Here is a 16,279-nt window from a genome sequence, read left to right as displayed (position 1 = left end):
CTCCCACAGCCCCGCCCGGCCCCGCTGCTGCCTGAGCTGGCTCCGGGATGGAGGAGGTTTCTTTTAGCTCTGACTGAATTTGATCTCTGAAATGACACTGGGCAACTTTCACCAGGGTTTCCCTGAAGAGCTTCCAGTGGAACACTCAACAGAGAAGGGAATAATTTGAGGCATGAGAGTACTGAGTGCTTAACATGTCCCAGTGGTTCAAGTTCCACTGTGAGGGCAACAGGTTATCAGGTCCCTCATCCCAGAAGGGATTTTTGTGCTCCAAAATAATGTCAGAGCACACAGTAACATACTGATATGTTAAAGAGAGAACTGATATGTTAAATAGAGAACTGGAATGAGATCATCCTTCCAAGCCAAACTATCCCATGATTCTATGACATTATTCTTTTGTTAGTGAAAATCTAACAGCAGGTTAACAAAAATGGTGTCACCAGTACAGGTGGGAAACATGGAATGGTTTTAGACATTTGATTTCCAAGAGATCAGAAAAAACTCCTAAGTTAAAAATCCTATGGTCTTTACTCAGGTAAAACTTCCAACAAGTCAGATATGTCTGGAGTTAAATACAAGACAGACTGAATTAATCCCAGGTCTGAAATGAAACAAACTTTGCAAACATCCTTTATAAGGTCCTCAGTATCTCAGAACTGTAAACCACCAAGCATCCCAGTCTCCTGCAGCTATTCCCTACAATGGGATGCCCAAGCAACAACTCAGTGTGAGCAGAAAGTTAAAAATTTCCTGATTTCCTCCTGGATCTGAGATGGCTCATGGCACTTCAGCTCCCTACACTGGGTTACTGCTGGCTCTCAGGACTGGTCCCAGCTCCAGGAAAGCTTCACTGCAAGCCCCTGATCCACTGCCCTGAGGAAACTGTGGAATGCTTTGGTGAGACTTTCTCTAAGGAAGGAGTGCAGGATTCAGTACAAGGTGATTCCATTTTGTAGCATTTCATTAGGTGGACACCAACAGCTACCACAGAGATTCCATTTAGTGCATTGATCAGAAAACAACTTAGGAAAAAAGAACACTGTCATTGCTTCAATCAGCAGGGAAAGGCTGTGATTCGAATCAGTTTCAGCAATCAAGAAGTTAAAACAGTCATTTGGCAAAGTCACATGCAAAGACATTTTGGAATAGGGCACGGACACACACGCTCACGCACTGCTTACCCTCCATGGCTATGGTTGAGCAGAATGTGGGGGGAGGTTAAAGAAATTTACCAAAAGAAGGGAAAAAAAGAAAAACAATATTAATAAAACTCAGCAGGAAAAAAAAAAATAAAACCAAACAAACCCAAAATATGTGTAGCAATCAGAGACCAGTTAAAAAGCCTGCAACGAAAACGCATCCTCACCAGAACTGGCAGCCACCAGTGTTAGCTCTGGGGCCTGTGTGACAGAAGAGCTGCTGTGCACCCCTGTGGGCAGTGGAAGGGTTTGCCATGCACCCCATGCTTCCTCCTGACTCAACACACGGGCAGGAGATCATGCAAAGCTGACAGGAGCAAGCCAGTGTGGCAGAGTGCAGAGTGGAGCAAGGGCCTGGGAAACCTGTCCTGGGAACTCTGCTGGTCCCTCTGCACAAACAGTCCAGGATACAAATTTTGTATTCACCTTTCTGGAACTTCTTGTTTAGGTAAATCATGATGGGAAATACATGGTCATTTAACTGTGCTGGACTTGTTCACAAGAACTCATCACAGCCATGGCCAGGAACTACCCAGAACCCATTCCAGATGATTCCCAACCCTCAGAACTCCAGACCCAAACTTTTCAAGACTATGGACATTGTGTTTCTCAGCCCTTGGTTTCTCTTTGTTTATCCCCAGTATCAACACCACTACTCTGCAGAATTTTGAGTTTCTTTGTGGAGCTGCTGACTCTGCCTCACCCAGGAGCTCTCTGGAGCCTGCCCTGAAGGCTCCCAAGGGCAGGAAATTCCAATCCTCTTCATCTGTGCTCTCCCTGAAAAGGGAGTCTGAACTGGGTGTACAGAAAAGGGAGTCTGAAATGAACCCCAGAAGCATCTTCAGTTTAGGACAGCAACCATTAACAAAGCTATGCCAAAAAGAAATGGGCTGTTTTCTTCAAGGGGCATAAAACAATCCAATTCCAAGAAAATTTTGACAGAGAAAAACAAAATCAGCCCTTCTTTCCTGCTCAAAGAGCTATTTAGTACACAAATCCTGTTCACTTGTCACTACTGATGTCTCTGACTGCTCAGGTTTGTTTGTTGTCAACAGGATTTATTTCAAAAACATTTTTTCATGTTCCAGCAACAGCATTTACAAAGGAAATTTCAGAGAAGCTGAGTTTAGGAACACATCTGTTACTGCTTTTTGACATTTTCTGAGGCTTGGCAGCTTGTAAAGCACTGGCATCAGTTTATGATAATCCTGCTCAAATTCACCACTGCTGGCTATTTACACTGATTCTTGAACATTTCAATAATCCCAGAACACGAGCAGGAGTGAGGCAGGCTGGCAGTGGCTGGGATCAAGTTGTGCTGAACACACTGCTCTGATGGCAGTTCTGAATTTCATGTTCAGATGAACTGGGCTTTTTCTGTATTTCCTTAAATCACCTAAAATAAGGATCACTTATCCCAGCTGCTGTGGCCATCACACCATGGATTCCTGTTCTTTACTACAGGCCTGGCAGGGCTGTTTCCTGGAGATTAGAAAGGTGGCAGAGTCCCACAGGCAGGAAACAGCACACAAAGGGATGATTTTGGGAGTGCCTGACATCCTTAGGAGCTGTTCTGTGGACACCAACTGCAGCAGGGGCAGGACACTGCACCCTGCAGCAGCACCTCTGCTACAAAACCACTGTCAGGTTTCAGTTTTGGCTTTATTGCTATTTATGGGAAATGAAAGAACACATCAGGAAGTATCTCCCTCCCAGGTCAGACAGCCCATTTCCCCTCTTCCCTTGTTCCCCAGAGCTGGTAGGATTTGAGGAGCTCTGGTGCTGCAGCAAGAGCTTTTTGAGCACTGCAGGAGAGGTCTCACCTCCTGTGAGCAAGGACAGGAGACTTTGGTACCATCTGAGCAACCGGGATCCCTGGGCATGCTCCATCCTGCCCAACAGGGAGCTGGGTCCATTTGGGACACCTCATCATTCCAGACTAGAAATAAGCTCACCTGGGCAGGTTCTAGGTGAGGAGCACACTAAATCACAGCCAGGGAGACCCTGAGTTCCCTCCCCACTCCCCTGGAGCTGTTTGCCCCATGACATTATTTACTCATGAGTTCTGTCCCCTTTGCTTTCCATGCTCTCTACTTCAGGAACACCAAACTACCTCAGAGCTGCCATGTTTGATTTGCTGGGGCTGTTTCACTGGTAATGAATAAAGTGGCCCTGGGAATGTTCCATTTTCTGGGGGTTCCCCTACCTTCACACCCTCGTTGTAGCTGTCCACGGGGCTGTTGAGGCTGGCCAGGCTGCCCAGGTGCCCGGGGGCTCCAGGGCGCGGGGGCTTCTTTGGCGGAGCCGCGTGATCTGCTCGATAAAAAATTGTGATTTTAGAGCAGCAAAGTGTCAGAGGCACCTGGCACCCTCCTGCTCTGCACTGCACAGGCTGCATGGGCTCTGCTTTGCCACAGATGGGAGATCTTTAGGTGTGCTGCAGGAAATGCATTGTTTGTGGGAGCTGCACTTTATGAGAGCAGGATTGTTTTAGTTAACTATATGAAACTCCTTTTGTGGGGTAACTGCTGCTGCTCTGGGCACAGCTACCCCAGCCCTAAGATGGTGTCATCCCTGGTCCCACATGCTGTGTGAATCTGGGAAACTGGATTTCTTCCCAGCAGCAAATTGTGTGATTCACTTTTGAGACTGAGAAACCCAATTTTAGGTGTCTACTGCTGTTTGACATGTCTGAACTCCACCCTGGGTGAATTCCCACTCTGACTCAGCTTGCTCTAGACATTTCCTGCTTGTTGATCTAAACGCTTCCTTGCCTTTGCTGACTGCATGTCTGGGGCCTGCATGGGGAACCTGAACACACAGTACACAAACATCAATGTGTGTGGAACTGAATCCTCCCTGTATGGAAATATTGCCATGAACTTTTGTTCACTACTTGACTTGTAATCAAATACTCAAAATGTCAGTACCTGCATTTACTGCTTACCTGGTTTTCCCACAGGCTGATATATGTGCTGGTTACCAGCCTATAAAATAAAATAAAATAAAATTAAAATAAACATATAAAGTAGCTATTGCAGTGCTTGCAGCTCTCATCAGCACTATCTCAATCTCAATACAAAGAGCAGCCAGCTCTCAGCACATTTCCTACCAGCTGAAAATGCATCCCAATTCACCATCATTAGTCCCTCACTACAGGTCTATTACTTACAGAGCAATAAAAGAATTTGCATGTATTTTGTACTGCTCACAACAGCCCTGGCCTCCACATTACACTTCATCCTTATTACTCAAAGGTGGTGAGACAGCCCCAGGCATTCTCAGTCTGTGCCCAGAGATCCAACTGCAGAGGTCATGGTGGTGAAGGAGAAGTGACAACACAACTGCAGAACTTCCTGCTGAATGCTTCTGTAATGGGAACACACTTTAAAACTGGTTTGCTTTTTGGTTTTGCTGCAAAGCTCTTAGTCAAGGCCCATTTGCTCATCCACTTGGAAGAATTTAGTAACAGACTGAAGAGACTTTCCCTGGTAATGGCATTCATCCATCCTTCACACCAACCTCATCACCGCTGTCAGCAGCCCAAGAGTCAGCACAGTATTACAGAATATCTCTGTGTCCACTGCCCTGGCCCTCAGGGGTGATTTTAACTTCCCAAAATTCAACTGGGAATATCACACAGTGGACATAAAGAGGTCCAGGAAATTCCTTTGCAAGTAACTTGGTGCAGGTATGAAGGAAGCTGACTGGGAAAGGTGATTGCTGGAATTGCTGTTTGTAAACAGAGAGGGACTCATGGGCCAAGTGTTGAGCAGTGGCTGCCTCAGTCATGGCAACCACAAAGGAGTTGAGCTTCAAATTGTTGGAGAAAGGAGAAAAAAATCCAGCAAAACCTTGGCTATGGAGAGAGTGGACTTTGGGTGCTTTCCAGAAAATAGTGAGGTCCTCTGGGAATCTGCTTTTGAAAGAACTGGAGTCCATGAATGTCAGGTGATTTTTAAGAGCAATCTTTAAAGAGCATAGAGGCAGACAATTGCAGAGTGCTGGAGATAAGCAAGCAGGGCAGAAAAAGGCCTGGCAGAGCAGGGATCTTCTAGAACATAGGTGGACAAAGGAAATGCATAGACTTTGGAAACAGGGACAGGCAATCCCTACAGAGATGCTGTTTGCCACTGCAGGGAGAGAACTTGTGCTGACAAAGCTTGACTGCAGTTTCAGCTGGACAGCACCACAAGAAGGGCTTTTAAAAAAATGTCAACAACAACAGGAGATGAAGAAATGACACTGGTCTGTTGCTCTGTGAGGTTGGTCACCTCAAAAACAGAGACATGAAATAGAGGCATTCAATCATGTCATTATCTTTGATTTGTGCTGTTAACTTAAGTATTTCAAATCTGATAACCCCAGGGGGAAAAGAAGAGAGCAAGAGAGAGGCAGAATAATGGTATCCCACTAGAAGAATTCTTGCATTTTTACTTCCACAAAATTGTGTATTGAAAGTACAGGTCAAAAGAATGTGATCAAACAGGAACTGCCAAAATGTGGGTGGTAATTTCTCATTTGTATCACTGCCCAGTTTCTCATCCTCTGCCAGAAACTCAGATTGACTCACAACAGCATTAAGCATTTCCCACTGCAAATGAAGTCAGAGCTATGTTCTGAATCTACTGAGAACTACAAGATCAAATTCTGTGACTAGAAATGTAGTTACCATGAATTAGAGTCTCCTTTAAAACCCATTTTGTCCATGACCATGAAGTGTTTTCTTCACACTCTTTCGGATGGGGTATGATGCTGAACCACTTCCTCTGGGCACACAGGATTTCTCCTGGAAACAGTTTGGGATCTGTAACCTGTGGCATGACCTGAAAATCTCCTGGGCATCTCAAAGCATCTTCACAAGCAGCACAAAATGCAGCAACACTTTTCTTGCTCTTATATAAAGATGCAACAACAGCCAAGGTCTAACAGTAACTAAGAATCTTCAAATTCATGGAAAAAATCTTAGGAGCTTCCAGACATGAACGTCTCCAGAGACTGTGCTGCAGTGTGTCACTGACACATTCATTCATGACTGTCTTGGCTGCAAATGCAGGAAGAATCCCTAAATTCCTAAAAAGTGAAGAAATGCTGAAGCCAAAGCAGGAATTTACAGTCCCATCCCAAATGAAACAGGAGGGTGGATTTAAAATATCCACTGCTTTCCTGGGGAGAAAGAGTGGATGAAGCACCAGGTTTGTGTCATGAGCAGTGCCTAGCCTAATCCCCCATTTCCAACAGTATGATCCAGAGATTCCAATGGCAATTCAACAATTGAAGAAATGGTTTTAATTAAATTAAACAGTCAGGAGTTAAGCCACTAAGAAAGAACACCCAAGCTGCAGCTGCTGTCTGGGAATAAAGGAATGGCTGTGGGGTTTATTCCAATTGTTTCATAGTGGATCATTTACCCCAAACAGATTTCTGGGTAATACAACAGCAACATTTACATTCCTTGTAAGAAAACCCTTCAGATATTTAAACAACTGCAAAAGTTACTTTAATCCTGCTTCCTGTTGACAGATCTTGCAGAAAACAATCCCCATTTTTAAATAAAAGGCCCAATTTTACAGCACATGAGCACTTGGAAATTATTGTAACATATTTGTGCAAACATTTTAATATTTGTTTCAAGAACAGCTTCAAGGGGAAAAAACAAAAACAACCAACAAACCCCAAATCCCCCAAACTGCTGCATGAACCACTTTGCTGTGGCTGCAGTTCCCACAGAAGCTGAGCCTCTTGGAAAGCTGTACCATCATGTAATAACAGTGGAAACATTTAGCAAAACCTTTAAATCATCTCCCACCCCCAAGCCAGTGTACAGAACGTTCTAGCAGGAAACTGGAGGAAGAGCTGGGAGAGGAAAAGATCCCCCACACTTACAGGGCCCTGCAGAGCTCCGTCCTCGCGGTCAATGCTGCCTCTGGAGTGCCTCATGTCGGGCTTCTGAAACAGAAATCCAGGGATTCACTCTGTGCTCTGCTCACCCAGTGATGTGCCCTTGGCTTAGAGGCAGTGCAAAGACAGGAGAAAGCTGTTCCAAATGCACACTGACAAATCCAGATGTCCTTTCACTCCAGCCCTGCGCCCCCGCTGGAGCTTCGGCTGCTCCTCCTGCAGCCGCCCCCAGCACAGGACTCAAAATGCTCCAACAAATATCCAAAGTACCCCTGAGCTGACACAACACTGGAAAATCTGCATTTTAGTTTTCTCAAAGGCAGCAAAAGTTGGGTTTTTTTCTGAAAACATTTCAAAAAAAAAAGCTTGCTTCCCAACAGCAAAATTCCAACCACAGGATGAGAAACGCTGTGCATTAATTCCCGCTTCCTGCCCCAGGATGGCTTAAATGTACTTGGCTCCCTCTGCAAGCAAATGGGGCCAATTACTGGAGCTCTCTAAACACTCCATGTGGATACAGCCAGCCAACAAAGCCATCCAGATGCCCTTTTCTTCCCATACAAGCAACAAATAAATTTATATTTCATGTGTTTTCAGCACAATACAGGAATCCGGGGCTTGGTTGTTTCTAAAAGCAAAAATAAAACCACACTAGTTCTGATTTTCCTTTTTTTCACACATGAACCAGTCATTTTTCTCACAGAATATCCTAGAGTTGGAAGGGACTCAGAAAAACCACTAAATCCAACTTCTGGCCCTGCACAGGAAAACCCCACTTATCTCCCCAGGAAACCCAGGTATGTTTTATTTATTCTTCAAGGACAACACTGATTACATGGGAAGACAAAGGAATAGTGGATATGAAGTCAAAGTTAACTCTGATCTGAAGACAAAAGCTCAGCAAAATTACAGTGTGCTTCTTGTGCATCAATTCTGACACAAAACAGGATTTATGAGATTTTCTTCTACAAGACTGGATGAGGAGTCACTGATAATTCAAGGGATAAAGTGGTCACACATAATATGGAAATAACATTTTTTTAATTCAGAGAAATGTAGATGTAACTAAACACAGTGTCACTAAACTGACCACATGTTCTTTCAGGGTTAATTTCAGGGGACAAATACATCCTTTTCTTGTTTTAAGGCTATTTGAGATTCCTTCCTCCTGTAAGAATACTAAAGAATAATTCCAACTCACAAATCCTACTAAATGACCCTAAAAACTAGCAGGGCAGAAAGAACCTGCAAAAACACACTAATATTGATCTTCTGTCATTAAAAACAGTCCAGTTGTGCTGCCATGTCAGAAGGGCTCACATTTGGGATTTTCATTCAGTCTTCTGCAGACTGAGTGGGGCACAGCCAGAGACAGTCACTGTCTGAAAGAACTTGCAGATTAAAAATAGAAAATCATATCAGACAGGGAAATATTTAACCCTCTCTTATCATGAAGAACTGAAACAGACACAAGTGGTCTCCTCATGTTTTTCCAGGAATTTGTGACAAATTTCAAGATGAAACTTACCATGACTCATCTCCAGTTTATTTCCTTATTACGATAAATGAATTCTTTTCTGATTAAAGTCTCATTTGATATGAGTATGTCTGAAAGTTCACTAGACAGGTAAAGTCATGATTCTCATAGTATTGTTCAGCTAAATCAAATAGTTACCCTTGTTAAATATCCATATAAAGCATATGACAAACTACATTTCTATTACCCTGATGCTCACAATTTGCCATCGTTTCATATTAATTTCTAGCCAGGGAAGTGCCCAAACTCTTTGGAAATAACCAAAGACTGTTTTTATCACAGAGGTCTTTAATGCTCTTTACACTTACAGCAATTTATTACTCAAAAAATGCATCTTAAACCAGGAATGGTTTGGGCTGGAAGGGACCTTAAAGATCTTCTCATTCCAACCTCCTGCCATGGGCAGGGACACCTTCCCCTGAACCATCTAGAGCACATCCCTCAGACCAGATTCCAGAGAGAATGAAATATTGAGCATTTAAAAAGAGTCAGAAGCACAAAAATGCACAAAAGTCCAAGTAACAGGACTTTTTTTCCTAGTAATATAAGCAAAAACTGAAATTAGCAGACACAAAATCCATCTCCTCCTCTCCTTGTCTTGCTGAGAAGGTCCCTCCTTCCAGCATCCAAAGGCTCCAAATCACAGGAACAATTCCATTCCCCAAGTCTCCACCAGCAGCCAACGTGCAGAACGTTGAGTTCCCTCCAGGACACCCCATCTTGGACAGCACACAACCCACAGCCCAGGAATGGCTGTGCAGAAAAGCTGAAAATGCCCCAAGTATCACAAAAATGGTGATTATTAACTTGGTCCCCACCCAAACAAGGCTGTGGTGCTGCCCTGGCATCTCCAAGAACCTGATCCCAAACTGCAGATCCCAAGTGCCAGGGGGTGATGGCAAAGCTGAGGGACCCTGAGCAGCTACACCTCAGAAATAAGGAAAAAATCCTTTAGCATGACATAAACTTCTTTCAACTTCCACACACATTCTCCTGTGCTCCATCAAAACCTGGGCAGTCAGGAACACATGGAACAAAAGAGAAGGGTTCAACTTTTGTGTCCAATGACTGAGAAAAGTCCCAATTCTATATTTACTGATTTTAATGTTCTAATAAATTCTAACAACTCCCATTTGACTAAATGATTTTCTGGTTTATTCTTTTGTGTAGATGTGGAAATGTCAGAAGGCAAATTATTTTACAGTAAAAGTGATTTTGATGATCAAACTCCATTGTATTTTAAAGTATGACTCAGCAGCAATTCTTCCACTTCTGCAGTTGCAAGAGCTTTGAGCCCCTCATGCTGCCACAAGAACAATGCATTGCTGAATTTTCAATTCTGTGATCCTTCAGCTGTTTAATGCAACATTCTCTAGGTCAACACTCAGCCTCACACCAAACCTGTTCTGTACTTCACCATTTCACAGTTCCAGAGAACACTCTGCCATCTTCCCAGTCCCTGCCATGGCTCTGGACCTCCCAAAAACCACAGAGATAAAGAACTGTATGTTGTTAAAATCTTCCAGAAACACAAAGAACTTCAAAAGTAAATGGATTTTTTTTTTTAAATAAATAAGCCTACTATCTGAAATCTTTGGAAATGTCAAGAGGAATTTTCAGACAGGATGTGTATGTTGACAAAGTGGGACATAATCCACTTTATTTCCAGTATTTCTGGTTACTTGCTAATAAAAGAATATGTAAGCATTGGAGTTCTCAGGACATGCTGAATTGTAATGTCTTGGTGGGATTTTCTCAGGCTTAAAATTAGAATCTTATTTTAGCAACAGTTCACATCAATTAGACTTGAATTGAAGTTCTCAGTGTCAAAATAGGACAAAAACCACAACTATGTGGGAATTTCAGAAAAAAAAACCCAACGAACCCAAGCATGATAAGGAAAATATGTGAGTTATTTCTTCTTAAGCTATCCCAGAAGGGACTATAAATTTCTTAGTACAAAACTGTTCTGTCTGCTGAGGAGTTACTAACAGGCATGCATATACATATCTTTATTTATCTGATTAAAAATAATGTACATAACATCAGCCCAGCCAGAAAGGAAGGTTCAAAGTGGAAACTCCAAATAAAGGAAGGAGCAGGCAATTAAATAGGCCCAAAAGAAGAGATGTGTAAAATGTTCAGAGATAATTTTTGATTGTTTTAGATTGTTTGTACTGCAGCCATTTCATCTGAAGGTGCCCTGGACAGAGACTGTGTCCTGTAATGATCTGCATCAAGCTTTAGGTGCAGTAATGCTTTGTGTCTCCACTTCAGCTTTCTCAAAAATAATTCACCTATTTCTGTCCTTCCTGGAGATGATTCTCTCCACAGCACTTTTATCAATAGAGCATGAAAATTTAATGATCACAAGTTTTAATCAGTGTCCATTAAAGCTGGCAGAGCTGAAGTGCTGCCTCCCCTCCCTGTCAGGGGCTGGGGTGTCAGTCCTGGATCCCCCAAAATCAACCCCTCCACCAGTTCTCTCCTCACTCTCCAATGAATGTATTTGGAACAATTTAAAATCAAACACTTCTTTACTCTTCAGCTTTTACACAATGGATTTATTTTCATTAGGGAGCATCCCACGAGGAGAGACCTGTTTGTTTTCCCTTTTTACAGCAGAATTTCCAGAACCCTGGATTCTGTTAAGGCTGCAGCTTGAAAACAACACTTTTATCCTTTCAAGTACTAACTAGTCCCATGTTCTCCAAGGACCAGTTTCAGGCAAACTGCTTACACTGATAACAAGCTCCCCAAAGACCAGCACATTTCCATTTCAATGCCACTGCACCGAATTCCCCATCTGGGGAGTCCCCTCCAGCAGCATCAGTGCTGTTTATCCCTGTACCAATGTGCTGTGAGTAGTATTTTCTCCCTGCAGAAGCAGCAATAAATTTCAAGTCATGAGCAAGTTGGTGTTACTCCGGGGAAACAAAAATTGTACCAACAGAAACCCACAGAGGATTTTCCATCTTGTTGCAGTGTCTTACAATAAATCATTTGCAGTTGCTCCCCTGTGAGTCCTACTCTCAGCAGTACAAGTGGGATGTGCTGTAGAGCCTGAGGATTGGGTAAATAGAGCTGTTTTTGGAAGCAGACAGTTTACACTGAGAACACCACACATGGTTACAAAAGTTAAATATTATAGTTAAGTAAGTTAAATATTAAAATCTGACTCTATTCTGTTGTTCTCTGTGCTGAAAAGGACAAATATTATTTGAAATTTGTCTAAAGCAGGCAAGGGAGGGCCAGATTTCTTCTCTCTAAATCACATGGAATGAAAATAGGGGAGGCCCTTCTCAGAGCAGAAATGCCGTCACTCACTAGAGGACACAAGGAGCATGTGTGTGTCATACCTGGCTTATTTCTTGCTGGACATCATTACATGGCCTTAATGCCTCAATAAATCACTTATTTTCACATGTTTGGACTCTCATGTCTGAAATGCGGATATCTTCAGGAGACCTGCAAGGCTTTAAAGAGTGACTCCCCACTATGACTTTTCCACATCTTCACTTCCTCAGGGCTAAATCTAGAAACTCACCCACATTCCTTTTCCAAGAAACACCCACCTATAAACTGAATATTCTCCTGACACACATCCTGCTATGGGCTCAAAGGCACCCTGTGACTATCAGCAGCTCATTTAGCTCCTAACAGGGGATATAAATTTGTAATAGGCATCCAAGGGTGAAACTCAAAGTCTGTACAGTCAAAATGTTAATGTGGAAAGAAAAAGAACTGAAATTTCTTATGGATTACAACTCCCCAACAGAATAGATGGAAGTGATATAGTGTTTCCTCACAATAAAACGAACACAAAATGGAAACACGGCAAATCTCTCCCAAAGAGATGCTATGAGTGTATTACAGATATAAGAAAAATCAGCAAGTTCCTTCTCAATGTCAATTTGGGGGATGATAAACACCCTAATGGTCCAGAGACTGAATCAACAAACACTACAAATAGTCATTTATTCTACACAAAAAATCATAGAGTTTTCTGCAGAAAGTTCCCACACAATCTACTGCCACCACTTGCAATGTCAATGCCCCTTTCCCAAGAAAGCTGATTGCACAAAAAGTTCTTGAGCATCTTTCAAGTTTTAATTGTCAGTGGGAGGAGTCTGACCTCCTGGGTTGTGTAGGTCACAAGCAAGTGGTGCCACATAAGACTGGAAAAACTAATGCCTAAATTAGGGAAGAAATTTTCCTTTCCCCTCCCTCTCTTCAGACCAAGCAATCTGGGCACAGGGGTTTGTTTGCTGTCATCCCAATGGCAAAATGCAAATTCCTAAGGGGACTTCAAAGGAAACCAGTTTCAACACCCATTAATCAAAGGTCTCTTCTTAGCTCAGGGACAATGTGGATCTCAGCTAGAACATGTCCTGGACATGGGGGCATCTACCAGCAGCTCTAACACAGGAGATTTCCAAACTGAAACATTCCTTGAAATATGCCTAAGGTCAAGCACAGGGCTGCTGTCTGTCACAACCCACACACAGCTCTGTAAATTCTCCCCTGTCCCCTGAGCCTCAGGCACCCACAGGCTGCTGGTGACATTCTACTCCCACCTTCTCCTCCATCTGTAGCCATCAGCCTCAAGCAGGAGAAATTTAACACTCAACTTGAATTTTGACAACTGGGAAGCCAGAGCTGAACCAAAAACCATACACCAGTGGCACTGACAACAATTCTCTGTGGAATTGCAGAGAAACACCATCAGAACATCCCATTACCAACGAATTCTTCTTCCTGCTCGTGGTGAGGTTCAGAGCTTTTCCCTCCTCACAGAGCTCTCTCTTATACTATTTCTTCCCACTGACATGTGCCATTATTCCTCCAGGGCAAGGCTGGGTACAACTCTTAGCACACTACCACTCAGATGGTTACATCATTGTTAGGGGTAGAGTTCTGTGTAAGAATGAACAGGCAACCTCCAGATGGGCACAGAATTATACCCTCAACTTCCCCCACACAAACACTCAACTGGATAGAATGAGATTCACCAAAAGCCACAGCTGTTCAAGAGATCTGAAATACATCCCTCACTAGCCCAACACTTACTTTAAAACCTGTTTCCAAACCCACATTTTGGGGGTCCTGTATCCTGTAAATTTTCTCATTTCACAGAAGTGACCAGTTTCAACCAGCTGCAGTACAAAACCCCAAAATCAGAAGGAATTAAGAAGCTCTGTGAAACAAAGAATTACCAGGAATCGTTCTTCTTTTTCGAGCCAGCGCTGATCCTCCTCCATCTCCTGCTGCTGCCGTATCAACCTCTCCTCCATGAGGTGTGTGGGCAGAACCTGGCTCATCCCACGGATGTCCAAAGTGCCTGAATCCTGCAATCCACAGGAAATTTACTCAGTCTCACAATTTCAAATTCCTATCAACAGGTGCAAGAACTTAGAGATGATAAAAGGAAAGTTTTTTAGAAGTCAATTCTCAGCAGCAGTCAAACAGAGTTTCTTCAGCTCCTCCAAAGCTGCAGCAGAGCAGTGGAAGAAACTCCCTCCAACCCTGAAGTTTTTATCTGCCTTGCTCTTAGTCACTGCAACCAAAAAAGATTTGAAAGATTCTGTTCTGTTTTTCAGCAACATTGTCACTTCCTGTGTTGCACTTCATTTAAGCTGGACAACAAAACCAGACTTATCAATCTTGTTTTCTTGGTCTTGAGCAATAATGTAACCATCCAGTTGTTAAAGGCTACAAGACACATTTTTTAAAATCAAAACAAGCACACTATTCAGTGTTAGCCAACAGTGGCAAAGCATGTCACAAAAACATTTTTATGAATTTTTGTCCAAATATTTATGGCTGTCTAAAGCTTACAAAGCATGTCACAAAAACATTTTTTAATGAATTTTTGACCAAATATTTATGCCTGTCTCAAGCTTACAAATACTCCACATACCATACCCCAATGCTGCCTGGAAATCATTAGGAAATAGTGTATAAATTAGTATTTTTTAAAAAGTCAAGGGAAATTTGGTAACAAAGTTCTCTGTATTTCAGAGACCACTTAAATGTTTATTAGGAACACAGGGAATAGAGCTGGTTAGAGAAGAAAAAAAAATTAAGACAGAAGCTGCACAAACTGAATCTTTGTGGAAGGAAAAAATTGGGATTAAAAAGTGTACAACAATGGAGAACAGAAAAAAAAAAAGACAGAAGGTTAAAGGGGGAATTAATTTGATGTTCCTCAGCAGCTCAGTGCAATCATGACAGGCTGGAGAGCACCCAGAAGGAATTCAGCTCAGGAACAGTTTTTCAGACCCTCTCATTTTCTCTTCTGAGTAAGTAACAAAGAAGCCTCAATCCTTCAGCTGTGCTGGGTATCTCCCAAGAGGTTTTTTTTATGAGTGTTCCCATCTCTGTGAACAGCAGTAAGTTCCAGTAAAGCCTTCTCTTAACAAACACCAAATATTTGCTATCACTCAGTTAGATAAGTAGTAACAACTTAATCAAGAATTCATGTGAAGTGACACTTCATGCCCAGCCATCACCGTCATATTTTCTAAAAATCTCTTTGCCCAGGATTCTTCTGGGAAGCTGAGAAGCCTCAGAAAATAAGGAAAACAATATTATCTCATTTGCTTCCCCTGTGTTTTGCTGCTTTGGAATGTGGTTGGAGATTGTTCATCCAACATGTGAATTGTGTTTGATTTAATGACCAATCACAGTCAGGCTGTGTCAGGACTCTGAAAGGAGTCAAGAGTTTTCATTATTATCTTTTAGCCTTCTGTCTGTATCCTTTCTCTATTCTTTAGTACAGTTTAGTTTAGTATTCTTTAATATAACATAGCTCATTAAATAATAAATTAGCCTTCTAAGAACATGGAGTCAGATTCATCATTCCTTCCACAGGGGTATCAGAAAATACAAGACCCAGCCCACTGCAGTGAGACAATTTTAAAAGCACCAGAAACTCTCAGTTCTCCTGTAACAGATCTACCTAAATAATAGAAGTAATACAACTTATAATAATAATAAAAAGTGCATTGAAGTGTACAGAACACAGCAGCAGATGTGTCAGATCTCCTACCTCCATGTTTGGTTGCCACACTGGTATTTCCTGAGGCCGATGGTTCCAGGAATCTGTTTGATCCAGGAGAGAAGCCTGCCCAGGATAAATGCTGCCTGCCATGGCTGGTATCCCATGAGAACCAGGGTAGCCAGACACCTTTAGGGGGCAAAAAACCCCACAGGGGCAAAAATAAAGAGAAAAACAGAGATATTAGTAAGACCTGTGCTGCCCCATAATGGAAACATCCCCTCCAAGACATGAAAGCACAGAAATTACTCAATTCAAGCAGTCACTGAGAGGAAGAAGGAGAAGCAGCATCAGAAGAAGGAAGCTGAGCCAAAATATGACACCTCAGTTTTAGGTCTTTGAGGATGCTCATCATAACATAACTATTTTAAAATAACTGCAACAGGACACAAATACAGCTTCTGAGGAGAAGTATTTTATGGTGCCTATCAAACCAGCAGCATCAGAGCCTGCTCTAACCTCTGCAGGCAAGGAGATCAAAGTCCTCTGAGGACAAAACTCAATCTATAGATACAAATGTAAGAGCTCCACATGCAGAGTTCATGTTCCAGATAATAGGAGCCTGCAAACATCACCCTA

At 42.6% G+C, this 16,279-nt stretch overlaps 1 protein-coding gene across 8 annotated transcripts in view; it reads right to left on the bottom strand.

Moving 5' to 3' along the window:
• The window catches only part of PTK2 (protein tyrosine kinase 2), a 188,316-nt gene that overhangs the window by 2,827 nt on the left and 169,210 nt on the right, over positions 1-16,279 (bottom strand). For all 8 annotated transcript variants that reach the window (XM_054295768.1, XM_054295777.1, XM_054295724.1 and 5 more), the window contains 5 exons: positions 15,692-15,829; positions 13,857-13,988; positions 7,089-7,151; positions 4,150-4,189; positions 3,409-3,515 (listed from right to left, as the gene is read on the bottom strand). In XM_054295768.1, the coding sequence (XP_054151743.1) occupies positions 3,409-3,515; positions 4,150-4,189; positions 7,089-7,151; positions 13,857-13,988; positions 15,692-15,829 (480 nt within the window). The remainder of the gene's footprint in view (positions 1-3,408; positions 3,516-4,149; positions 4,190-7,088; positions 7,152-13,856; positions 13,989-15,691; positions 15,830-16,279) is intronic.

This window comes from Melozone crissalis, unplaced genomic scaffold, assembly GCF_028551555.1.
Source record: "Melozone crissalis strain CALT ecotype California unplaced genomic scaffold, PUWL_Pcris_2 ptg000002l_1, whole genome shotgun sequence".
NCBI classification, from domain to species: Eukaryota; Metazoa; Chordata; class Aves; order Passeriformes; family Passerellidae; genus Melozone; species Melozone crissalis.
Note: the sequence above shows the minus strand (reverse complement) of the source record. Positions and strands in the feature narration are given on the sequence as shown.